The sequence below is a fragment of the Thamnophis sirtalis genome, unplaced genomic scaffold (assembly GCF_051295495.1).
Source record: "Thamnophis sirtalis isolate CommonGarterSnake01/CBP01778 unplaced genomic scaffold, rThaSir2_p1.2 scaffold_6, whole genome shotgun sequence".
Lineage (NCBI taxonomy): Eukaryota > Metazoa > Chordata > Lepidosauria > Squamata > Natricidae > Thamnophis > Thamnophis sirtalis.
In genome coordinates this window covers 10260879-10286684 of record NW_028261386.1, presented here as the reverse complement: position 1 = coordinate 10286684, position 25806 = coordinate 10260879, and the positions used below count along the sequence as shown (strand labels likewise).

General features: G+C 44.7%; 1 protein-coding gene across 1 annotated transcript in view; it reads right to left on the bottom strand.

Annotated features, from left to right (window-relative positions):
- Window positions 1-18449: 18449 nt before the first annotated feature.
- CALN1 (calneuron 1) overlaps window positions 18450-25806 on the bottom strand; it is a 242992-nt gene continuing 235635 nt past the window's right edge. The window contains exons 5-6 of the mRNA XM_087717191.1: window positions 22384-22537; window positions 18450-18678 (exon numbers count right to left, since the gene is read on the bottom strand). Coding sequence (XP_087573317.1) covers window positions 18551-18678; window positions 22384-22537 — 282 coding nt within the window. The 3' untranslated portion in view covers window positions 18450-18550. The remainder of the gene's footprint in view (window positions 18679-22383; window positions 22538-25806) is intronic.

Sequence of the window (25806 nt, the reverse complement as noted above, 5' to 3'; positions counted from 1 at the left end):
GGTGGGTAAAATGAGGACTGAAATTGTTGGGGGCAATAGGCTGACTCTGTAAACCGCTTAGAGAGGGCTGTAAAGCGGTATATAAGTCTATTGCTAAGTGCTATTACTATTGCTGATGAATTCATTCTACACACACACACACACCACATGGGGCAGAATTGGTTTGCAAGGATGACACACATTTTGCCATCTGTTCCTCCCAACCAGTCCCAGTCAGTATATATTTATGGTAAGTCCAAAGCTATTTAAGGATTCGAAGGTTAAGACCAAATTCTGAAATAGCAGGAGAAGCCCTCTGAAGTGTTGCTGATGATGCAGAACTGCTTACAGGGCCCATGGGAAGCAATTCTCTTGTTTAGCTGGTGCACATTTGGTAGCTCCTGCTTTCTCTGTCTTTAGAAATCAATTAAGATACATCTTTTTAGCTGAACCTTTAAGTATAAATGTTCGTGCAATTTGCATTTTAATTGCTCGTTTGTACTTTTTGCATTTTGGTTTTGTTCCTTCGGTGACGTAAGTCACATTAAGTGCTCATTTCCAACAGGAAGACAGAAGGTGGAAGGAGTGAGCAATGCCATCGTTCTCATTTACGGTGTAGTTTTAAATGCCTTGGGAATTTCTTTCCAAACTGGGACTGACTTCAATAAAACCTAGAGAACATTTATGTTTTTATTTTTGTAGTTGGGTGCCTGACAATCCTATTTAAAAAATACATATTTAAAAATACCTAGAGGGCTGCATCTCAGCTGAATACTGTTTGATATACAAGAACTGGCAACCCCATCAGTCTGTTTGATGGATTTGATTGGCAGGGAGCTTACAAATAGATTTGATCTATAAATAGAAGATAGATAGCTAGCTAGCTAGCTGGATGGATGGATGGATGGATGGATGGATGGATGGATGGACGGACGGACGGACGGACGGAAGGATAGCTGGGTAGATGGATAGACAGATAGATGAATAGATTGATAGATAGATAGGCAGATAGACAGATATAAAAGATGATAGATAGACAGCTAGGTAGCCAAATAAGTCAGTGATAAATAGAAGATAGATAGATACATAGATAGGCGCATGTGCGAGATGAGAATGGCCGCCAGGCTTTTTCGCTCCGGCTTAGGAAGGCGAAAAGCGCTGGAAACTTTACTGAACTAATCTGGAAGGGGTTCCTGTGGAAGACTGCGATTTGGGGGACCCGAAGAGGCAATCACCTGGGGGGTCACCACTTTTGGGTGGCCCCCGGCTCATGTGGTCGCCCTCGGCGGCTCTCATATTGCTCGGCAGCAAGGATGGTGGCGTCGCAATGATGGTGGCGTTTTCTGGCATTTTTCGGCGGTCTCTGCATCTTCCAACCTCGTTTTCTCAACCATGGGGAGCCCCTGGAGCTATACTGAACTATCATCACCTCAAGGAGGGGGAGGTCAGCCTGTGCTAGTACTGGGCGAATCGGATGGCTGGCTCTACCTGCCGCCACCGCGGCCCTTCCGGGCGCTCCCCTCCTCTCCATTCGACTCGGCCTTCCCTTCGGTGTGGCCTCCCCTCCGCCTTGCCCTCACTGCTATGGGGCCTCCTCTTACTTCTTTTACGTGACATCTGGCTCTTTCCAATTCACGGCCTCTGGGCTCCTGGACTTGCCACCTCAGCCCCAGCTATCACGACCACTTCCACCCGCCGCTGCCCCAGGAGTATCACCTCAGATAGCGCCATTACTTAACTCACCTCAATTTGGCGCTATGGATTTTGGATGGGCGGGGGCACCTACAGCGAGTGTGGGGGTCCTTTGGCATGTTGGCCACGCCTGCAGCTTGCTCCCTGTTACACTCTTTCAGTGGAAGGGAGCGACGGAAGATGGCGAAGATACGGGTGGGGGACTTAACACTTTTTCAACCAACGTATCCCACCCCCTTTCAATTCACCTCAGCCACCCCAGACTTTGGACCCCTTTACTACAACCGTTCCAGGTCCGCAGGAGAAGAGGGAAGACGAGACACTCTCCCCCTATACCACCGCTGGTTCCCAGCCATTTGAACTTTATGAACCGCTCGCATGATATTAATATCTGTGCAAATCTTTCTGTATGTGGAGTGTGTGTGGATGCATGTAGATGAATGATCCCATGTTTTTTAACTTAATTTAATTTTCTACCTTTGTTTCATTATACTATTATATGCTTTTAACATCATAGTGGGGTATGTATGCGGAGAATGCCTGTCCGGTATATATGAGGGGACTGAGAGCGCGGCCTGGAGCCCCCTCCACTGAGTGCAGAAGCAGAAGTGGGTGGGGGCCCCAGATCCGCCTCTCGTCCTAGAGTGCATGGTATGAATGGCCTGCCGAGAAGAACGGGGGCCATAGGAGGGGAGGAGGGGCCTACGGGGATGGGCTGGAGCATCTCGGTTACAACCAGGAGGGGCAGGTACGACGGAAGCTACAGGGCTAGCCGTTACCGGGGAAGGAGGGTTTGCTACGTCACAGTGATCCCTTGTTCCGGCCCTGAAAGCTCAACTCAAGGACCTGGTGACAAGAGAAGTCAGGGCCCTGGTCTCAGGTTGCTGTTGCTAAATGCCAGGTCTGTGATTCATAAAGCTCCCCTCGTCCGGGACTTAATATTAGACGCAGGGGCAGACCTGGCATGTATTACTGAAACCTGGCTGGGCCACGAGGGAGGAGTCCCCCTCTCAGAAATGTGCCAGAAGGGTTTCAGGCTGCTCCACCAACCGCGACACTAGAAAAGGGGTGGGGGAGTGGCAGCTATTATCCGAGAGTCATTAGTTCCTCACAGGATCCCTGCTCCAGAGACTGTCGGGTGTGAGTCCCTTCTTGTGAAGTTGGACCTAGGTGGTCAAGTGGGCTTGTTTTTGACGTACCTACCTTCCAGCTGCGTCACAACAGCCCTGCCTGTGCTCCTAGAGTCAGTACCCGGACTGGCAGTTGAGTTCCCCAGACTGATAGTACTGGGGGACTTCAACCTGCCATCTCTCGGCGAACGCTCAGATGGGGCTGAGGAGTTCATAGCTCCCATGACAACCATGGACTTGACCCAGGTAATTCAGGGTCCGACTCATACAGCAGGACACACGCTCGACCTTGTGTTTCTCTCGGGGCAGTGGAGATGTGATCTGGAACTGAAGGGTATAGAGATCTCGCCCTTGTCATGGTCAGATCACTTCCTGCTGAGGCTTGATTTTCGGAAGCCACTCCCCCACTGCAGGGAGGTGGAGCCTATTAAATGGTTCTGCCCCAGGCGCCTGATGGACCGATTGGGATTTCAGACGGAGCTTGGAGAGATACCTGACTACCTTGCCCACAATCTCATAGAGTCTTTGGTCGCTGCTTGGAATACAGCGGTGGCTGAGGCACTATATCGGATTGCGCTTTTGCGGCCTCTTCATGGCAGTGGATCCAGGAGGGAACCTTGGTTTACTGAGGAAATCCGGGACATGAAGCGCCAAAAGAGACGCCTAGAGCAACGCTGGAGGGCAAGTAACTCTGAATCCAACCGAACACAACTAAGAGCCTTTATTACGACTTATTTAGTGGCGATACGGGCGGCAAAATGTATTCATTTTTCCGCTCTTATTGCGTCCACAGAATCTCGCCCAGCTGCCCTGTTTAGGATAATCCGCTCTCTCCTGAAAGGGAGGGATGCGGGGGAACCCTTATAGGGAAAGGCTGAGGAATTTGCTCAGTTTCTGTCGGACAAAGTCACTCAGATTCGGACGGACCTTGACTCCACTTGGACAGTACCAGCGGAGATGCCGAGGGAGGGCCTTGATCAGATTTCTTGGAGTGAGTTCCAGCTTGTCACCCCTGAGGAAGTGGACAAGGCCATGGGAGCGATGAGTGTGTCCACCTGTTTGCTGGACCCGTGTCCCTCCTGGTTGGTCTCGACCAGCAGGAAGGTAACACGAGGCTGGCTCCAGAGGATCGCGAACACCTCTCTGCAGGAGGGATCTTTCCCGCAACCTTTGAAGGAAGCGGTGGTAAGACCCCTCCTTAAGAAGCCTTCTCTGGACCCAGCTATCCTCAAAAACTATCGTCCAGTCTCCAACCTCCCTTTTTTAGGGAAGGTTGTTGAGAAGATGGTGGCCTTTCAACTCTGACGGACCTTGGATGAAGCAGATGATCTAGATCCCTTTCAGTCTGGTTTCAGGCCTGGCTATTGCACTGAAACCGCTTTGGTAGCACTGACCGATGATCTCTGGCGGGCCAGGGATAGAGGACATTCCTCTATCCTGGTGCTCCTTGACCTCTCAGCGGCCTTCGATACCATCGACCATGGTATCCTTCTGCGACGGCTGGAAGAGGTGGGAGTGGGAGGCACCGTTTTATGGTGGTTCTCCTCTTACCTCTCGGGCAGGTCGCAGTCGGTGTTGGTTGGAGGACAGAGGTCGACCCCTAGGTCCCTTAAATATAGGGTGCCGCAGGGCTCGGTCTTGTCCCCCCTCCTATTTAATATCTACATGAAGCCACTGGGCGAGATCATTCGCCGGCACGGGATTAAATACCATCAATATGTGGATGATACCCAGCTGTATCTATCCACCCCGTGCCAACTCAGTGTAGCGGTGGAAGTGATGTGCCAGTGACTGGAAGCTGTCAGGGCCTGGATGGGAGTGAACAAGCTTGCACTCAATCCTGACAAGACTGAGTGGCTATGGATGTTGCCCCCCAAGGACAGTCCAGATATTCCATCTCTAAGCCTGGTGGGTGAAACTTTACACCCCTCAGAGAGGATCCACAACTTGGGTGTCCTCCTGGATCCGCAGCTGACACTAGAACATCATTTGTCAGCTGTGACCAGGGGGGGCTTTTGCCCAGGTTCGCCTAGTGCACCAGTTGCAGCCCTACCTGGACCGGGAAGCACTTCAAATGGTCACTCACGCCCTCGTCACCTCAAGACTTGACTACTGCAACGCGCTCTACATGGGGCTGCCCCTGAAAAGTGTTCGGAGACTACAACTGGTCCAGAATGCAGCCGTGTGAGTGATATTGGGTATACCGAGATACACCCATGTTACACCTATCCTCCGCGAGCTGCACTGGCTCCCTCTTGGTCTCCAAACATGCTTCAAGGTGCTGGTTATCACCTTTAAAGCCCTACATGGCCTAGGACCCGGATATCTGCGAGACCATCTTCTACCACATACCTCCCAACGGCATATAAGATCACACAGGATGGGCCTTCTCCAGGTGCCGTCGACCAGATAATGTCATCTGGCGACTCCCCGGGGGAGGGCCTTCTCTGTAGCTGCTCCGACCCTATGGAATGATCTACCCCCAGAGATCCAGACCCTTCCCACTCTCTCGGCCTTCCGAAAGGCCACTAAAACCTGGCTATTCCGGCAGGCCTGGGGCTGTTGACCTCATGAATGAGGTCCAGCCCTGCCTAGATTGAGTGCATGAAGTGTTTCTTTTTTAATCTGCTTTTCTTCTCTATTTTTAATTTTTATTATTTTAGTGTTTTATTTCTGTAGCCACCCGGAGTCCTTCGGGATTGGACGGCATATAAATTCACTAAATTTGAATTTGAATTTTAGACAGATGATAGATAAGATAGAGATGGATGGATGGGATAGATAGATGGGAAGAATGATAGGGGGACAGATCAATAGATTGATAAATGGATAGGTAGATAGACATCTAGATATCCAAATGGTTAGTTAGCTAGGTGATATTAGATAGATAGATAGATAGATAGATAGATAGATAGATAGATAGAGATAGATAGATAGATAGATAGATAGATAGATAGATAGATAGATAGATAGATAGATAGATAGATAGATAGATAGATAGATGTTATAGACAGACAGACTGACTGAATGACTATTCCATCTGATGGAGATTAGAAATATAAACTTTCATATTCTTCGTTCTCTCTTTTTTATTGTAGCCTAATTGTCAACTGGTGAGGGGATTTCCTGCCCTTGAAACATTGCTGGATTTCCCCCCTTTCCTTGGCAAAATTCAGATCCCAAAACTTCCAAAAGGCCATTAGGGACCAACTCTTATTCCAGCCTTTACTGGAAACCGTTGCTGAGAGCAAAAAGCATGACACCAACTCAAAAGAGGAAAGCAACTTTATTACTATTGCATAAACAGTGGTTAAAATTAGACTTTTGTATTTCTCTTCATTTTATACAGATAAGATCTTTACAGTGCTGTTTGGTTAAATAGGATATATGGCAGTATCTTCCCTTTATATATTCTGTACAGTGCAATAATATAGAATGTGTCTTATATATTAAAATATTTTTTTTCATTAAAAAAGGAGCATGCAAGGGACAGTAGCAATTTTAAAATTTACACCTTTATGAATTGATTTCTTTGCACTGGGGATTGTCACAAAGTCTATCTGTGAAGGAACTTTTTTTTTTTATTTGAAAGAATGCCAAGATGGAAAGAAATGAGCATCTTCTCAAAAAAAAAAAAATCAAAGAATTTAAATGATAAAAGCCCTTTTGGTTGCCTTTTCTTGGAGAGGAAGAGGGCTAGGATAGCGCATCCTGTCAAAGAATTCAATCTCCAAACTTTTATCCTCAAGTTGAAGAAACCCACAAGGAGATGTGTGTGGGTTGTCTGTAGATTTCATTCAGAGATAGGATCTTGAGCTTGTTTGGAAGTTCCAGCAGGAGACTTCAGCTACCGCATACCTTGGATCGAAGATTGGTACATCTATTGGAGATAAAGAGGGATCTGGCTTCAAAAATCCCATTCAGCTGATCTGTCTGGCTAGGCAGGTGTCCCCTTCCTCACCATTCCAACTATATCCAGAGGTGGTATTCAGCCAGTTCTGATTGGTTCTGGTGCACCGGCAGCAGAAATTTTGAGTAGTTCAGAGAAGCGGCAAATACCACCTCTAGTTGGCTCCGCCCCATCTATTCACTGCCTCTCGAGTCCCAGCTGATCGGAATCCCAGCTGATCGGCTGGGTCTTCTTTTTCTTCACCCCACTAACCTGCTTTCCAAAACGGAGCTGGAAAGCAGGTTAGTCGGATGGGGAGGGAATGGAGATTTTACAGTATCCTTCCCCTGCAGTAGGTTAGAAATGGAGATTGTACAGTATTCTCTTCCCTTGGAGTGGGATAAGAATGGAGATTTTGCAGTATCCTTCCCCTGGAGTGGGGAGGGAATGGAGATTTTGCAGTATCCTTCCCCTGGAGTGGGGAGGGAATAGAAATTTTGCAGTATCCTTCCCCTGGAGTGGGGAAGGAATGGAGATTTTGCAGTATCCTTCCCCTGTAGTGGGGAGGGAATGGAGATTTTGCAGTATCCTTCCCCTGGAGTGGGGAGGGAATGGAGATTTTACAGTATCCTTCCCCTGCAGTGGGTTAGAAATGGAGATTGTACAGTATTCTCTTCCCTTGGAGTGGGATAAGAATGGAGATTTTGCAGTATCCTTCCCCTGGAGTGGGGAGGGAATGGAGATTTTGCAGTATCCTTCCCCTGGAGTGGGGAGGGAATAGAAATTTTGCAGTATCCTTCCCCTGGAGTGGGGAGGGAATGGAGATTTTGCAGTATACTTCCCCTGCCATGCCCACCAAGCCACACCATGCCACAGAACAGTGGTAAAAGTGTTTGAATCCCACCACTATTTTATCCCTCTAAAAGATGTATGTTCAATGGAAGATGGCCATCCCAAACAGAAAGAATGTACCAATCTTTGGTCAAGAAAAGTATAGAATAGCTGAGTTGCCTGCTAGAACCTTCGAACAAGCTAATTCAGAGATAAAACTTCCTGCATGACAAAGAAGGCAGTTTCCCATTTCTCTCCCCCCCCCCATACATTCAACAGAACATGAACATATGAAAATAGGCCTGAAGCTTCACTGCAGAACACAAAGACGTGGAGCCCATGGAGGTGCAGGAAACTCAAGCTGAGTAAGGTTGACTCTGAGAGGGGATCCTTGATAGCCTCTGAGAGAGGTTGTGGGTTGTTGTTTTTTTGCAGGTGTTTCCTTACCAAACTAGGTAACACCATCAGTGCTCCTGATGATGTAACCTGGTTTGGTGATGAAACATCTGCAGGGAAACAATCCAACTCACAGAGTACCAAGGATTTCCTCATTTCAACTCTGAGCTACAAATATTCTCTTGTTTTGGTAGGGCTGACTTTGGTTATGTTTAGATGGCCTGGGAATCCCAGAATTGCTAAAATTGGAAGTTAAAAAAAAAAGAGGGGGGAAAAAAGACACATCTCTTGTTTGAATGTACCATATTTTTCGGTGTATAAGATGCACCGGAGTATAAGACACACCGAGATTTTGAAGAGGTAAATTTAAAAAAATTTTTTTTTTTGCACTCTGCAGATCTCCCAAACTCTCTGCACGCCTCATTTTTTGTGAAAAATGGGGCATGCAGAGAGTTTGAGAGGCCTGCAAAGGGCTCCTGGGGGCTGGCGGCAAAAATGAGCAAAAACCGGCCCTTTTTTCACACAAGCGGGTCCATTTTGTGCCAATAAAAGGGCATGCATAGCCTTTAGGAGGCTTGTAGAGTGCTCTTGGGGACTAGGGGGGCAAAAACAAGCAAAAAACGGTCCATTTTTGCTCATTTTTACCCTCCTCAGCCCCCAGGAGCAATTTGCAGGCCTCTCAAATCCTCTGCACATCCATTTTTGTGAAGGGGGCGGGCTTTCAGGGGGCAAAAAATGCTGTATTCAGTGTATAAGATGCACCCACATTTTCACCCTCTTTTCTGGAGGAAAAAGTTGCGTCTTATACTACAAAAAATACGGTAATCACCAAGAGTCAAGCCCAAATCAATTTTCTTTTCTTTTTTTTCTGCTATGTCTCATCAACTTATAGGAATTGTTGAAATTTCTCATTGTCATCTAGTCTCTGCCATCTGAAAAATGAAACGTATCACACACCCAACAATCACGGAATTACTATAAGGTTAAAGCGTAACAAACTGACCAGAGGCTACTGATCATGACATTCTTCAGAATATATAATCTACAATTTCCCATCGTATAAAAACTCTACAATACTCTTTCAGTGCACTAAGGCACAAAGGGTACCCTGGGGGCCTGCCCAAGTTTCTATATCTGGCAAAATAGCACTCTAAAATCCTAGAGAATGGGAGAAAAAAACCAATGTGCTATGATAAGTTATTTTATTACTCTGTTTTCCTTGGGGTGCTAATTTTTGCTTGCACACGCTGCGTCTGCGCATGCACACCGCCTTCTGCGCAGGCGCAGTGCTCACGCATTAGGTCAGGTCGGGTGGGCAGAACCTCCCACAGACCCGTTAGATCGCACAGGGTCGGCCTCCTCCGGGTTCCGTCTACCAGTCAATGCCATCTGGCTACCACCCGGGGGAGGGCCTTCTCTGTTGCAGCTCCGGCCCTTTGGAATGAACTCCCCGCGGAGATTCGGACCCTCACCTCTCTCCAGGCCTTCCGGAAAGCCGTCAAAACCTGGATGTGCCGGCAGGCCTGGGGTTGATGAGTTCCCCTCCCCTCTCGACTTGTATGGCTGTATGACTCTTGTGTATTTTAATTACGTGTATTGTGTTTGTATCCCCTTTCCCCTTTTGAGTTGTTCGCCACCCTGAGTCCCTCCCGGAGAAGGGCGGCATACAAATAAATTAAATCTTAATCTCCCGCAGCCGCCGTTACCAGTTTACCCGAACTGGAGAGAACCGGCTGAAAAACCTCTGGCTATTTATTCACCGATTGATTTGTTTGTTTGTTTATTTAAATGGGAGGTTGGATGGAAGTAAAGCAAAGAAACACGGGGTCACTTCAGCTTAAAGCAGGGAGTCTCCAAACTTGACAATGATGGCTGGGGAATTCAGTGAGTTGAAGTCTACAAGTCTCAAAGTTGCCAAGTTTTGGAGAGCCTTGATTTAAAGCACTGTTTCCATCAACCCAGGATTATTTCCTATTAGTGAAAATAGCGCCTCTCCCCAAAGGGGTTCAACTTCGTCAGCCTGTGTTCCATTTAGAAATGGTCAGGGCTGAATGAACAGTTAGAAAACATTTCCCTCTCCAATTGTGCTCCGATAGCTGACATAATATTCTTAGGTGCAGCCTTAATACCAAGAAAATGGTGGTAGGGACTGTCAATCCATCCGAGTGCTAAGTAGAAAACTGAGGATAAACACAGAAGACCCTACCAAAGATTATGTTTATATGAGCATAAGATGGTTTGATATCCAATTACTTTAATGTTAAAGTAAACATTAGCAATGGCATAAAATCGCTGGGAGTACTATAACTGCTAAAAACCTGATTTGGAATACGGGCAATTTTCAACTTACAATCATTCATTTAGTGACTGTCTGAAGTTACAACGGCACTGAAGAAGGTGACTTACAAGCGACCCCAGTGCTTATGATGGTTGCAGCATCCCCAATGGTCTGTTCTGACCAGGGATGGGTTCCTGCCAGTTCTAACCTCTTCTATAGAAGAGGTTCCACAAATCTACCGTGCCGTTTAGAACCGGTTCCTGCTTCCTCCCCCTGCCCGTCTGCACATCATCAAGATGAAGAGTGAGAGGAGGAATTCTGGGAGTTGAAGTCCACAAGTCTTAAAGCTGTCAAGTTTGAACACCCCCGGGGTTTTTTTCTAAAGGGTTAGGGGTGCAAGGGTCTTGTAACTTGACAGCTTTAAGACTTGCGTGCTTCAAATGCCAGAGTTTCTGAGCCAACATTTTGCTTGCTAAGCAAGAGCGTTGTTAAGTGAGTTTCACTACATTTTACAAGTTGGCCACACCCTCCCAGTCACATGTCTGGCAAGCCACTCCCACTCAGTCACATGGTTGGCAAGCCACTCCTACCCGGTCACATGGCCAGCAAGCCACTCCCACAAAGCAGGCCACCCCTACAGAAGAGGTTCTAAAAAATTTTGAAACCCACCTCTGGTTCTGACCCAGCTCCCCAAACACCACACACCCTCTGTAGTTAAATCCATGAGTCCTTTATTAGGAGCACCAGCAGCCCCGACAAACAGTCTCCCTCTCGCACACAGCAGGCTAACAAGTCTGACTGGCAGAGAGATAAATAGTTGCCTGCCATTCCTAAGAGGTCTGTAAGGGCACCAGCGTGTCTACCGTCCCTGACCTACTGTCTCCATTTATTCGTACCCATTTACTCGTTCATATTTACGCTTATACTTACTACGTGTTGCCTTCTCCGTGTTTGTCAAACTAAAATGAATAACTAATTTTTAAAAAAAAGTTGTTTCTCTTCTCATTCAAGAAGCTTCATCAGCCGTGACTCAAATGGTGCAGGGATGGAAGGATAAGTTCATCCAGTAACAACTGATGAGGTTTCTTGGATGAGAAGTGGGATGTCGTCGTCTTCTTGAAAAATAAAAATTAAAACAACAACAACAGTCGAGTTTGTCTTTTGAAGAAGAAGAAAAAAAACATCTTTGGGACAAGCCTGACATAACACGTTCTGCCCAAATGAATAAACTATAGTGCATCCCAAGATGATAACCTGGTTCGTAGGATATACTCAATGCTACATTGAGGCTAACCTAGTTTCTTGTGCAGACCCAGTTCTCCGTTTGTGAATCCAAAAGCCACAATTCACAAATGATTCAGGGTTAATCGACTCCCCAGTCCAGAGTTGTGGTTCTGACCTTATTTATCACTCTGGATTTATTCTGGGGGAGGAAGAGGGCAGGGAATGGAAAGGGGAATTTAAATACTGCTAAGAAAAATGCCAAGAACGTATTTTGGGACACTTTCCTCCATGCTCTCTGGGTGTCACTTAGAATTAGACAACCAGAAGAGGTCTTGGTTCCTTAAGGCTCCCAAAAGCATCGGTCTTCCACAACCTGATCCAAAGGTTGCCACCTAAAATTGTAGTTCTTAAATCCAACAGGTAAAAATTAGCCAATGCATGCAAAGTAATCAAGTAAATTTCATTTAATTAATTTGATTTATGTTCAATTTAGTTGCACAGAAAATCAGATTTGCAATTGGTCCCATCTGCTTTTTGGAATGCAGAATGCAGGATGCTACTGAAATAACAAATGCTTTTTTTTTGGGAGGGGGGGTTACACTCTTTATTCCAACTCAGAGCTACGTTTGGAAGATCCACTGTAGGATACAACTATGCTTGAAAAATATCTGTCCGATCTTCAGCACTATCTACAGTGGTGGGTCATCAAAAATCAAGACTGGATATAAAAGGTAGAGGTTCCCCTTGCACACATGTACTAGTTGTTCCCAACTCTAGGGGGCGGTGCTCATCTCTATTTCAAAGCTGAAGAGCCAGTGCTCTCCGAAGACTTCTTCATGGTCACGTGGCTGGCATGACTAAACCCCTAAGGGGCACGGAATGCTGTTACCTTCCCACCAAAGGTGGTTCCTATTTTTCTACTTGCATTTTTACATGTTTTCGAACTGCTAGGTTGGCAGAAGCTGGGACAACTAACGGGAGCTCACTCCGTTACGCGGCGCTAGGAATTCGAATCGCTGACCTTTCTGATTGACAAGCTGAGTGTCTTAGCTACTGAGCCACCTGATGGTTTCTTATGATGTGATCTAAATCCTGCCTATTTTGCATGCGTATAATCTGATGCAGGTTATTCTGGTTGAATGAGCACTCATTCAGCAACCATTTGAACTTATGACAGTGCTGAATGGTACTTACAGCCAGTCCTTGAAGTCCTGGCCATCACAGTGCCCCACAATCATGTGTTCATGATCTGGGCACTTGGCAAAGAGCCTGGAATTTTAGCCATCAGAGCATCCCACAGTCACGTCATTGTGGTTTGTGACCTACCCTGCCACCTTCCCATAAGCAAAGTCACTGGGGAAACCCACAGGAAGTCAGAAGTCATGATCACACAAAGTCCTTCCTTAATGACCCATGTGGTCCTCACTTAAAGATGGCAGTTGGGACTACCAGAATTGCTGTCACTCAGCGGCACTCATATGACTTTGCATTTCACAACCGCCTCCCTCAGTGACGGAAATTCCAATCCAATTACTATCATTAAGCATGGACTCACTGTGTGGAAAATACCATTTATTTAAACTTTAATTGACAGCCTTCATTTTAATATCTTCAGGAAGGTTAGTGTCAACCTTGGAGCTGACCTGGCTGAAGCCATCTTGGAGCTTCAGTGCCGCCACACTGGAGTGAGGGTTAGGGAGGGGGGGGATTAGAGATAGCTGGGGCTATGTAGTCAAAACAAAATACTTTCTCTTGGGAACCAAGGACGTTCTCACACCTGGAAGGAGGATTGATGCCACCAGACCAGTGGATGCTGCCTTGATTGGCCCATTTGACTGATTGTTTGGGTTTGAGGCAGTGGTGGGTTTCACATTTTGTTACCATCGGTTCACCACGCTCTCTTTGTGCTTTCTGTGTATGTGCTCAGCCTGAAAAAAACGTGCCTAAATAGGATGGCATAGAGTTGGGGCGTGTGGGCAGGCCAGTGGTGGGTTCCGGATCCAGTTGCATGTGCAAATACCCCGAAAACCTCAAATACTGGTAAGGAGAGCGGAATGGTACCTGGTGTTCACAGCAGGCACCGGTACTCCCATACTGGAGAGTACCAGTCGTATCCCACCACTGGGAAGCCCACCCGGGATTTCCGCTACCAGTTCGGGCGAACCTTTCCAAACCGGCTGAATGCCACCTCTGGTTTGAGGGGGGAAAACTTTTATTTTTAATTAGGTGAAAACCACAGGGTCTCCCAGACTTGGTTTTTTTACCAGATATGTGCCAATTTGATATTTCCAATAAAGCTACTCTCTGAGGAATCTACCTGCCTCGGAGTTCTTGCTTACCGTGGATCTATTACTTGGAACCCCTGATAATTTAGTCCATCACTCAAGAGAATCACTTTTTCAGATAATTTGATATAAGCTACCACCTCTCCTCCAGGCTAAATGAGAGAGGTTATTTCCCCTGAGGGATCTGTAACAGAACGAAACCCAGAAATAGACATTATCCTGAGTTTCCAGAAAAGCCCAGCGCAAAGCAAGCAATTTGTGATAGTAGTTTAAACTGTAACATCCGGAAGCCTTGATGGAAGGCTTGTAGATAAATGCCACCAAATATGATAACTATGATTATGACCAACAACATCAGCTTCTTTCTGTATAAAATGTACCCCATTACCTAAAATCTTTTGGAAACATCTTTATTGCTGTGAAAGGAATTGTGGGTATCAACCGAAGAGCTAACTGAGCAGGAACTCCATCAACTTTCTCATTGCACTTCTCTCAGCTACATCACCTTCTTAAGATTTGGTTCTATCATTCTCCTGTCTGTCTTTTGCCTTCCCCCTTCTGAATTACATTACAAGGTAATAGTCCTTGGATATTCTCCGTCATCCAGGTCATGGTTGTCCCAAAGGTTTTTTTTTCAGGGGGCAACTGGAGACTTTCTTGTTTTTTCTTTGAACACGTTTCACTTCTCATCCAAGAAGCTCCTCCAGCTCTTCACTTCAGAACCGAAGAAGCTTCTTGTTTGTTTGTTTGTTTGTTTATTGGATTTATATGCCGTCCTTCTCCCAAAGGACTCAGGGTGGCGTACAACATTAAAAAAAACACATATTACAAAAGTTAAAAAAAAATTAGATAGAGTATCCAAAAAACAAACCCAATTAAGATTAACAATAACATTTTAAAAATCCGATTAAAATTAACAATAATCAATCATTTATTTTATTTTGTTCAGGCCAGGCCGGGCTTGCTGGAAAAGCCAACTTTTTAGGGCACGTCGGAAGGATTGGAGGTCGGGGATTATACGAAGCTCCGGGGGCAGCTTAGCAATAGCAATAGCAGTTAGACTTATATACCGCTTCATAGGGCTTTCAGCCCTCTCTAAGCGGTTTACAGAGTCAGCATATCGCCCCCAACAACAATCCGGGTCCTCATTTTACCCACCTCAGAAGGATGGAAGGCTGAGTCAACCCTGAGCCGGTGAGATTTGAACAGCCGAACTGCAGAACTGCAGTCAGCTGAAGTAGCCTGCAGTGCTGCGTTTAACCACTGTGCCGCCTCGGCTCACAGCTTGGATGAGAAGCAAAACAAACTTGACCTCTTTTAGTCCAAGAGCTGAAGAAGCTTCTTGGATGAGAAGCGAATGTCTTCAAAGAAAAACAAGAAAGTCCAGTGGCCTCTTGGGGGAAAAAAAAAACACCTTTGGGAAGAAGGATGCTTGTAATTGCTGGCCAAACAACATAATCCAAGAACTTCATGTTGGATGCCTAATTTGCATGTTTGATTGGCCACTGGTCAATTTATGCCTTCCTGCTGAGCCAGATTGTTCTGAAACAACACAAAAGGCTTTTTTGAGTGCTCCAATATTGGCACCAGTTTGTGGGATTTTAGTTGCTAGGCAAACACACACACGCTAAGGATTCTCAGCCGGGTTTGCAACATGCTTCAATTTTCATCTCTAAATATAAAAAGGGGAAAATGCTTGCCAGGTGCATCGTCTTCATTTTCGGATCCCTCTTCATCCCTTAAACGTTGTTGCCCCTACATTAAATCATTTCTATTACAGGTAGTCCTCGACTTACGACCACCATGGAGTCGTTAAGTGAATTTTGCCCCATTTCGCGACCTTTCTTGCCACCTCTGTTAAGGAAACCACTCCAGTTGCTAAGCGAATTTGGCTTCGCCGATGATTTTTGCTGGTCAGAAGATTTGCAAAAGGGGATTGCGTGAGCCCAGGATACAGCAACCGTCGTAAATATGAGTCAGTTGCCAAGCTTCTGAATTTTTAATCACGTGATCACGGGGAGGCTGCAATTGTCATAAGTGTGAAAAACAGTCATACAGTTTTTCAAGGCCGTTGGAACTTCAAATGGTCATTAAATGAAATGTGGTAAGTAAGGACTACCTGTTGGTAATTGACTATATTAAGCTATTATTTTGTTGTTCACCTTTATTACTTCTATATTTTTTTTTGCTGCTGCAGTCACGCTACAAATTCTCTAAGTTTTTCTAAACTACTTCCAGGTGGTTGTGCAGAGAAGGATAAGGTAAAGGTAAATGTAAAAGTTCCCCTCGCACATATGTACTAGTCATTCTCAACTCTAGGGGGCGGTGCTCATCTCCATTTCAAAGCCGAAGAGCCAGCGCTGTCCGAAGATGTCTCCATGGTCATGTGGCCAGCATGACTAAATGCCAAAGGTACACAGAACGCTGTTACCTTCCCACCAAAGGTGGTCCTTATTTTTCTACTTGCATTTTTTTACGTGCTTTCAAATTGCTAAGTTGGCAGAAGCTGGGACAAGTAACGGGAGCTCACTCCGTTATGCGGCACTAGGGATTCAAACCACCGAACTGCCGACCTTTCTGACCGACAAGCTCAGCGTCATAGCCACTGAGCCACCACATCCCTGCAAAGAACGATAGAAATCTCTTATATTTAAAAACTAGAATAATAATAAAAAAATAACACAGATTTATTTCGATGATCTGGCTACCTAAAGGAGAGTTGGGGTGTTCTGGATAGGGTAGCACAGGATCACAGTCCATGTGAAAAATTTGAAGTACAACATTTTCTATATATGCAGATATGTGTATGTGAACACACAGAAGGCAAACAGCAAAACCATTTCTGCAGCGTTGCCAGGAAAATTACATGGTGTTTTTTTTTTTCTATATATACATACACAAACTCACCACAAACTAAGCTTGACTTTATATGCGCACAGACCACACACATACACACCCACGGTACAACCTGCTTATTGGTCCAATGGTCTACCAAGACCAATGATGGACTACTCCTTGCTGCAGATTTCAAACGAGAAGCTCGTAGCTTAGCATGAAGGATTTTGTGGCTTCTTGCACTGAGCAAGGAGTCAGGCTGGATGACTTATGAGGTCCCTTCCGATTCATACAAGTGAATTCACTCAGTGGAATTCATTCCAATTTATGCATCTGTGCATCCCCTCCATACATATGTGTGCTAGGAAAGTTAAGGGAAATGCAAACAAGGGAGAAGTAGTACTGTAGCTACACTCTTGCGTATGGCTCCCCGAGAACTATGTTCATACAGTTTATTTCATAGAATTATGGATAATTCACACAATATATGTCTCCTAAACACAATGTACAGTATGTCTCCTAAACTAGTCAAACAGGCTATGTCTCCATATTACATTATGCCCCCCCCAACACCACCCCAGAAATAAACTGAGGTCAACTCTAACATTGGCCCACCTCTGCTTCATTTCCAATCAATTTGGTTTAACCCCAACAGATAGAAGAAGCCTCATTCAATTTGAGGGAGCTTAATCAGAGGAAAGTCACATGAGTTACAATCTCAGCCACACAGTCTGGGGGACACGAAAAGTATGTTAGGTAAATTCTGGCGCCTGCTTCTAGAACGATTTCCTTTCCTTATCACATATCACCAAGTTGTTCCTAGCTACTGGTTGACTGAGAGCTATCCCCATCTTTGCTTTTAAGGCTATTATGGTCTGCGGTGGTGGACCAATCCATGCTCTCATTGGGAAAAACTCAACTGGAGATGTCCATCCTAAAGCAGGAGCAACCTCACATCAGGCTTCAAGACAATTAGCACTCCCTCGATCCATTTTAAACCCTCACCCTACAATCATATATAGATATCATTTACCTTTAGGATCGCTGTAGCAAAATGTGCTAAGATATTAAGCTGGGAGCAACCTCCAAAACTCTGTTTGGAAATCTTGGTATAAGACAGATTGGAATAAGATCAATAGAGACTGTATATTGAATATGAAGCTATACATTGGATCAAGGCGCCCAATAACTTTTTACAGCATCGTTGGAAAACAGGATAGGAAGACTCTGCATTGGCTTCTGTGACATGCCCAGCATAACTTCGTTTTCCTTACATAAAAGCGTTGATGGGAAAGCAGGAAGTGGATGAGTGGAATGCACTGGTTTGAAAACACAAAACGCTGGACCAGTCTTATGTCTCGTAGATGAAGAACAAAAACTTCTCTGAACCAGCTTCATTCATATCCGTGTCTCCAGACATGGATTTTTCACTGGTTCCTTCAGCACTTGAATCAAAAAACAAAACAAAACCCTGAAGTCAGATGAAATTGTAGAGATCGTGGTCTCAAACTTGCTTGTGGTGATGTGGACATTCCATTTCCTGGAAGGTGGGACACTTAAAAACAGATGCATGAAAGTGTCCTGGCCAGTAGGCGATGCTACCACGCAACCAGTTTCTGAGACTTGATCGATGCATCCTTGTTTTCATCTACTGCTACCACATCAAAAATATAATTCAGGGCTTATGGTTTTCTTTTCTTTTTTTTATTGCATTAGGAAACAAAACAAAAAAAAACCCCATTAAAGCATTAAGACAGCCCTTTGATGTCCCTGCCAAGAGGATATGGTTGATTTACAGATATGCTGCCGGATACAGTTTTCCTGCCGAACCGTTCCTCTTAACCTTCGCTCTTGTTCACATGTGTTCTCTCTCTCTTTCTCTCATTCTCTCTCTCTCTCTCTTTTCCCCCTCTCTCTCTCTCCTTTGCCCGTTGATTTGAAAGTTGATCAGGGAGATTAGTTCACCGGGCAGCATGCGCATGCGTGGATCATTGGTTTCACAGTGTTATGGCTACTCCATGCCACTTCGGAGGATTTGATTGGCTGCGATCAACATGACGCTGATAATAAAGGCCATAGCAAAAGCGCATATTAAACTCTTCCGTACGCAGGTCTGTCGGTTTTGTTTCTGGGAATGCACTAAAAAGAAATAAAAAAGGAGGGGGAAAGAGGTAAAAAGTTAAAAATCAATTAGCAGTAGCAATAGCAGTTAGACTTATATACCGCTTCATAGGGCTTTCAGCCCTCTCTAAGCGGTTTACAGAGTCAGCATATTGCCCCCACAGTCTGGGTCCTCATTTCACCCACCTCGGAAGGATGGAAGGCTGAGTCAACCTTGAGCCGGTGAGATTAGAACCGCTGAACTGCAGATAGCAGTCAACTGAAGTGGCCTGCAGTACTGCACCCTAACCATTGCGCCACCTCGGCTCTTAATTCTTCTCAATTCTTTCTGCTAGAACAACAGATGCTTTATTTTTGAGCAGTTTTTAATCTGACGTATAAAAGGGGAACCAAATAGCTGTTCTGACCCAGTTCTCCAAACACAACAAACCCTCTGAAGGGAAGTCAAAAGATTCCTTCATTAGGAGCGCCAGCAGCCCCGGCAAAAAGTTTCTCTCTCACTGCGGGACTAACAAGTCTGGCTGGCTGGAAGATGAATAGTTGTCTGCCACATCTATTTATCTCCACCCCCTGCCTTTTATCACCAGAGTTGGGATGGGGCTTCGCTAGCAGCGGTGGCTCTTCCATCCCAAGGATCAGCCCATAGATTTCCACTGCTCTCCTCTCCTTTGCCTTCTGTGCATCTGCACATCAGTCACTGGACCCAACTGTTCCTCCTCTTCTTCATCAGCCACCTCCAGACCTGGGGGCTGTTGACTCTCCATCTGAGGGCTGACAGACGGCCCAGGCTCTGCCTCTTTCTCTTTCTCTCTCTCTGCCAGCTCCATTCCTTCTTCCCCCTTGGAGCTCTCAGGTTGCCTTGATGCTGATCCTGACTCCCATGCCGCCGCCTCCTCCTCCTCCTCCTCCTCCTCCTCCTCCTCCTCCTCCTCCTCCTCCTCCTCCTCCGATTTGGCTGCTAGAGGGGCTGGCAGCTGACAAGCCTCAACAATAACAATTGTAGCAGCACATACTTATATATCACTTCACAGTGCTTTACATCCGTCTTTAAGTGGTTTATAGAGTCAGCATATTGCCCCCAACAATCTGGGTCCTCATTTTATCAACCTCGGAAGGATGGGTTAACCTTGAGCTGGTCAGGATTGAACCTCTGGCAGTGGGCAGAGTCAGCCTGCAATACTACATTCTAACCACTATGCCACCAAGGCTCCAAATGCAATTTCTTCCAAGAGAAACTATGCCACTGGGGAAAATAGACATAGCTCAGGATTGAATTATTGCCCTCTAGAAATGGCTAGTATATACTAAATGTGCAAAAGTAAAAAGCTGAGGCTGTAATTTTACTTTGTAATTTACTGCACTGAAAAAAGTTGGAAGTCAATGCTCCCACCCTCTCTTTTTTCCTTTATCCCACACTGGTCCCTTTCTTTTCCCTTCCAATTTCCCTACTATCTTTATTTTCATTTCTATTTTAAAACATAACAATTATAGAATCATTGGGCTGGAAGGGACCTTGGAGGTCTTCTATTCCAAACCCCTGCTCAAACAGGCGGCCCAATACTATGGTATATTCTGGACAGATAGCTGTCCAGTCTCTTCCTGATAACCTTTTATTATTTATTAAAATCATCCTTAAAAAACCCTCTGAAATAATAAAAAAAGAATTATTGGATTCTTGCTGCAATAGATCATTAGTGTGACTGATAATGTTAACTTTGCCTTATAATGGAAAGTCTACAGGGGAAAAAAACAACAACTTCAGAGAATATCTTAAGCAATAAAAGATCACCAGGTGATCTTTTAAAAACACTCTCAAAAGAAAAGTCAGTAAGAAAGAAAGAAGCACTAAGCCACATGATGGCAGTAGATCCTGACAATTTCCTCAACTTCTACGTCCACATGTTGTGCAAAGCCACGATTTAAGTAACTTGTCAAATAAACCACATCTGGCTGAGTTCTAACTATCTTCTTGGCCATGGAGTGAAGTTTATCAAGCACAAGAAATGGGTTTAGTCAATACACTCAGCCACAAACATCACAGCTTTGCAATCTATGACCTCAATCTATGATTTGCAACCTTGGTGTCTGAGTAATGGGTTTGATTTTTTTTTTAAAAAAGTATGATTAGGAATCTTGTTTTATTCTGAAATAGGATTGCCATGTGTTTTATCTGACAGAAAAAAATCTTCTATTGCAGGAGTGTCAAATTTGATTTCATTGAGGGCCATATCAGGGTTGTGTTTGACCTCAGGGGCCTGGGGTGGGCATGGCTGAGATAGACGTGGCCAGCTTGATGTCACTCATGTTGGGGGCACCTGTGGTAGATAAATGCTAAGGCAGGACTTCCCTCAACCCCCCCCCACTCTCATTATAATTTCCTTCTTTCCTTCCTTTTTGCCTTCCTTCCTTCCTTCCTTCCTCTTTTTCCTTCCCTCTTCATTCTCCTTCCTTCCTTCTTTTTCCTTCCTCTTCATTGTCCTTCCTTCCTTCCTTCCTTCCTCTTTTTCCTTCCCTCTTCATTCTCCTTCCTTCCTTCCTTCCTTCCTCTTTTTTCTTCCCTCTTCATTCTCCTTCCTTCCTTCCTTCCTTTTTCCTTCCATCTTCATTCTCCTTCCTTCCTTCCTTCCTTCCTTCCTTCCTTCCTTCCTTCCTTCCTTCCTTCCTTCCTCTTTTTCCTTCCTTCTTCATTCTCCTTCCTTCCTTCCTTTCTTCCTTCCTTCCTTCCTTCCTTCCTTCCTTCCTTCCTTCCTCTTTTTCTTCCCTCTTCATTCTCCTTCCTTCCTTCCTTCCTCTTTTTCCTTCCCTCTTCATTCTCCTTCCTTCCTTCCTTCCTTCCTTCCTTCCTTCCTTCCTTCCTTCCTTCCTTCCTTCCTTCCTTCCTTCCTTCCTATACACCAAATGTAGCCAAAAAGGCGAGGCACGGAGGAGGCGATGGCCTGTGGCAATCCCTGCACCTGGAACAGCTGATTGGGGGTATTCCGGGAGGCCGATTCACCCGCTAATCAGCTGCTCAATGCTGAATCAGGCTGCAATAATGTGGTGAAGCTGACCTGGCTATTTGCTATTTGCTGCAAGGGCGTGTTGAGTTTGCAGCAGCAATCACATTCAGAAAGCACACACAAGTAACTGATACAGCAGGATTCAATAACTTTTCTTTATATATAATATAACACATTAAGTAAACATACAATGCCAAAAGCAGAGTTTCCAATGTGCTAGTTCAGCAGAGAAGTTTCACTTTCAGTTTTAGTTTCAGATATCAGCACAGCATGCAGCATTAGTATAGAACAAGCCATGCTCAGGCTCCTTGCTGTCTCCTTCCTTGTGGCTCACACAGCAAATACTTTGTTTCCAAACAGCCCTCAACTCTCTCACACACTGACAGGATGCTAGCCAGATGAATACCATGGATGCTGGTAGGCAGAGGCAGATTTTTTTTTCTTATTTTCCTCCCCAAAAACTAAGGTGCATCTTATACTCCGGAACATCTTATACTCCAAAAAATACGGTAACAACTGCTGCCAAAAATGGAAAATGAAGCTTGGTCATGAAATTGCCTCAAATTACAACCTTTGTAACATATGACAGAAATTCCAGGCTCCAGTAATGGGAGAAGGTTGAAGGATTACCTGTACAAGTGAAAAATTTCACTTGTTCAATGTGATCTATGAGGAGGAAGAAAGTCAAATCATTTTATGTGTTCTATGTGTGAAAGAAACCCACCTTCAAATTCCGTTTGACAATTACCAGAGTTCTCATTTAAACTCTCCTCTTCAGTGATGATAATATTTTCAATGTCCTTCATTGTTAAATGATCCTGGAACGCATGGTAGAGGATATGTTTAAGCTCCTCCAGTGTTATCCGTTGCATGTCAAACTGGGGAGAGAAAATGTGAGAATTTAGTCAGAGTTTGCACCAAAACACTATCAAAGGCCCTTGCACTTAGTTCAAACCTTTCCCCCAATTTCATAAGAGAGATACACTCACAAAGAAATGGCCTCTTTGTTCTCAAGACCTTTTCAGAGCAAAATGTTAGCCAGTGAAATGGGAGCTGCTGCCCTCCCAAATCCAATACTTTTATTATAGAATAGAGTAGAGTAGAGTAGAGTAGAGTAGAGTAGAGTAGAGTAGAGTAGAGTAGAGTAGAGTAGAGTAGAGTAGAGTAGAGTAGAGTAGAGTAGAGTAGAATAGAATAGAATAGAATAGAATAGAATAGAATAGAATTCTTTATTGGCCAAGTATGATTAGACCGTGGCACGACAAAACCGCGCTCGACTAAAGCGCGCCCGATTAAACCACGTCGCTGACATCATCAACAGGGCGACAACAGTGAGCACGGAGAAAGAAGGGCGCTTTAAATAGCGCTTTGAAAGCAAGCCGATTCAAGTTAAGGTAAGGGTTAGGGTTAGGGTTAGGGTTAGGGTTAGGGTTAGGTTAAGGGTTAGGGTTAGGTTAAGGGTTAGGGTTAGGGTTAGGGTTAGATTAAGGGTTAGGGTTAGGTTTAGGGTTAGGTTAAGGGTTAGGGTTAGGTTTAGGGTTAGGTTAAGGGTTAGGGTTAGGGTTAGGTTTAGGGTTAGGTTAAGGGTTAGGGTTAGGTTTAGGGTTAGGGTTAGGGTTAGGTTTAGGGTTAGGTTAAGGGTTAGGGTTAGGGTTAGGGTTAGGTTTAGGGTTAGGTTAAGGGTTAGGGTTAGGTTTAGCGTTAGGTTAAGGGTTAGGGTTAGGTTTAGGGTTAGGTTAAGGGTTAGGTTTAGGTTTAGGTTTAGGATTAGGTTTAGGGGGTTAGGTTTAGGGGTTAATTTTAGGTTTAGCGTTTACAGCGTGCTTTTTTCTCCATGCTGTTGTCGCGCTGTGATGACGTCAGCTACGCGGTTTCGTCGAGCGCCCTTTAGTCGAACGCGGTTTTGTGGTGGAACCTGATTAGACAGACAAGGAATTTGTCCTTGGTGCATCTGCTGTCAGTGAACATAAGGAGAATAAAAATACATTCATCAAGAATAAAAAGATACATCACTTAGTGATAGTCAAGGTTACTAACAAACTATCAAATCATACTAGGAAACAAATAAAACAATATAAATTGAAAGATACAAGCAACATGATAATAGTGATAAGTGGGGAGAGATAGATACTAGGAAGGAAGAGAAGAAGAATAGCAGTACATTCTTGGTGAATTATTGACACTGTATTGGGAATTAGTTGTTAAGCAGAGTGATGACATTCGGGGGAAAAAGTGTACAATTCTTGGGATATCCCCAGGGTGTCTGTGAAATCTGCATGTACATGCACGTGTGCACACCCGTACACACACACACAAATCAGTTGTTTGGTTTTATCCTAAGGCATCCTTCTGTAGAACTTGTAGCTTGACTATGGGAAGGCTAGCTGGATGGACCTTTGGAGGCTGACCTCCTCAGTGTGAGATGCAGCCATGTGGCTATGGAATCTATGCAGAGACATAATTTCTTTGGTTAGGTCATTAGGCATCATTTGGAAGAACCTGCCAGAGTCCTGTCTATATGGAGGTTGGCTGAATAGAAAGAGAACATAGGAACAAATAATCTTCTAGTGTCTTCGGAGGCATCCAGACCATGGTTATCCCAAAGGTACACTATATCGCCAAAAGTATTCGCTCACCTGCCTTTACTCGCATATGAACTGTAAGTGACATCCCATTCCTAATCCATAGGGTTCAATATGACGTCGGTCCATCCTTTGCAGCTATAACAGCTTCAACTCTTTTGGGAAGGCTGTCCACAAGGTTCAGGAGTGAGTTTATGGGAATTTTTGACCATTCTTCCAGAAGCGCATTTGTGAGGTCACACACTGATGTTGGACGAGTTTACGTGGCCTACCACTTTGTGGCTGAGTTGCTGTTGTTCCCAAACACTTCCACCTTCTTATAATACAGCTGACAGTTGACTGTGGAATATTTAGGAGTGAGGGAATTTCACGACTGGATTTGTTGCACAGGTGGCATCCTTTCACAGTTCCACGCTGGAGTTCACTGAGCTCCTGAGAGCGACCCATTCTTTCACCAATGTTTGTAAAAACAGTCTGCATGGATAGGTACTTGATTTTATACACCTGTGGCCATGGAAGTGATTGGAATACCTGATTCTGATTATTTGGATGGCTGAGCGAATACTTTTGGCAATATAGTGTACTTTTCCAAAAGGCAACTAGACAGAACTGAAGAAGCTTTTTGGATGAGAAGCAAAATGTTTTTAAGGAAAAAAAAAAACCAAGAAAATCCAATCACTTTTTGGAAAAGTCCCTTTGGGATAGTTTTCCAATCCAACCACATCTGAACAGGGCACTGAAGACTGCACACCCAGCACAAGGAAGCAAACATTTTATCCTGAGATAGCAACAGATTGAGTCCCCTGGGTTGGATGAACCCAATAGTTATTCATGTACATATATTTTATCATTATAAATAGATACATAAACACCCAACTTAAAAAAAACAACAACCACATTTCACTTCTTGTCCTTTACTTTCCTCACAGACCCATTAACTATTTCTTATTTTATGCCGTTGTGATCATTATTTAAAGAGTCTGTTATCTCCTTTTATTTAATCTATACCATCCCTTTTATCATTTTGCAATAAAATTTCAGTGACAGCCTTTGAAGAGGTCCAGGGAAACTCATAATATCTATTGATGAGTTCTCCATGGATTCTGTACATTTTTGTGAATTAGATATCGTAGGATGTAGCTCAACAAAGAGCAAACATCTCAAACCTCTGATTGGTAGTAGTGATGATGATATATGACAATAGCACAACTCAGGGGCTGCCACAAAGAAGAGTGGGTCAAGCTATTCTGCAAAGCACCTGAAGGCAGGACAAAAAGCAATGGATGGAAACTAATCAAGAAGAGAAGCAACTTAGAACTAAGGAGAAATTCCCTGACAGTTAAAACAATTAATCAGTGGAACAACTTGCCTCCAGAAGTTGTGAATGCCCCAACACTGGAAGTCTTTAAGAGGAGATTGGGCAACCATGTGTCTGAAATGGTATAGAGTCTCCAGTTTGAGCAGGGGTTGGGCTAGAAGAGCGGAGGTGGCGCAGTAGTTAGGGTGCAGTACTGCAGGCCATTTCAGCTGACTATTATCTGCAGTTCAGCGGTTCTAATCTCAGC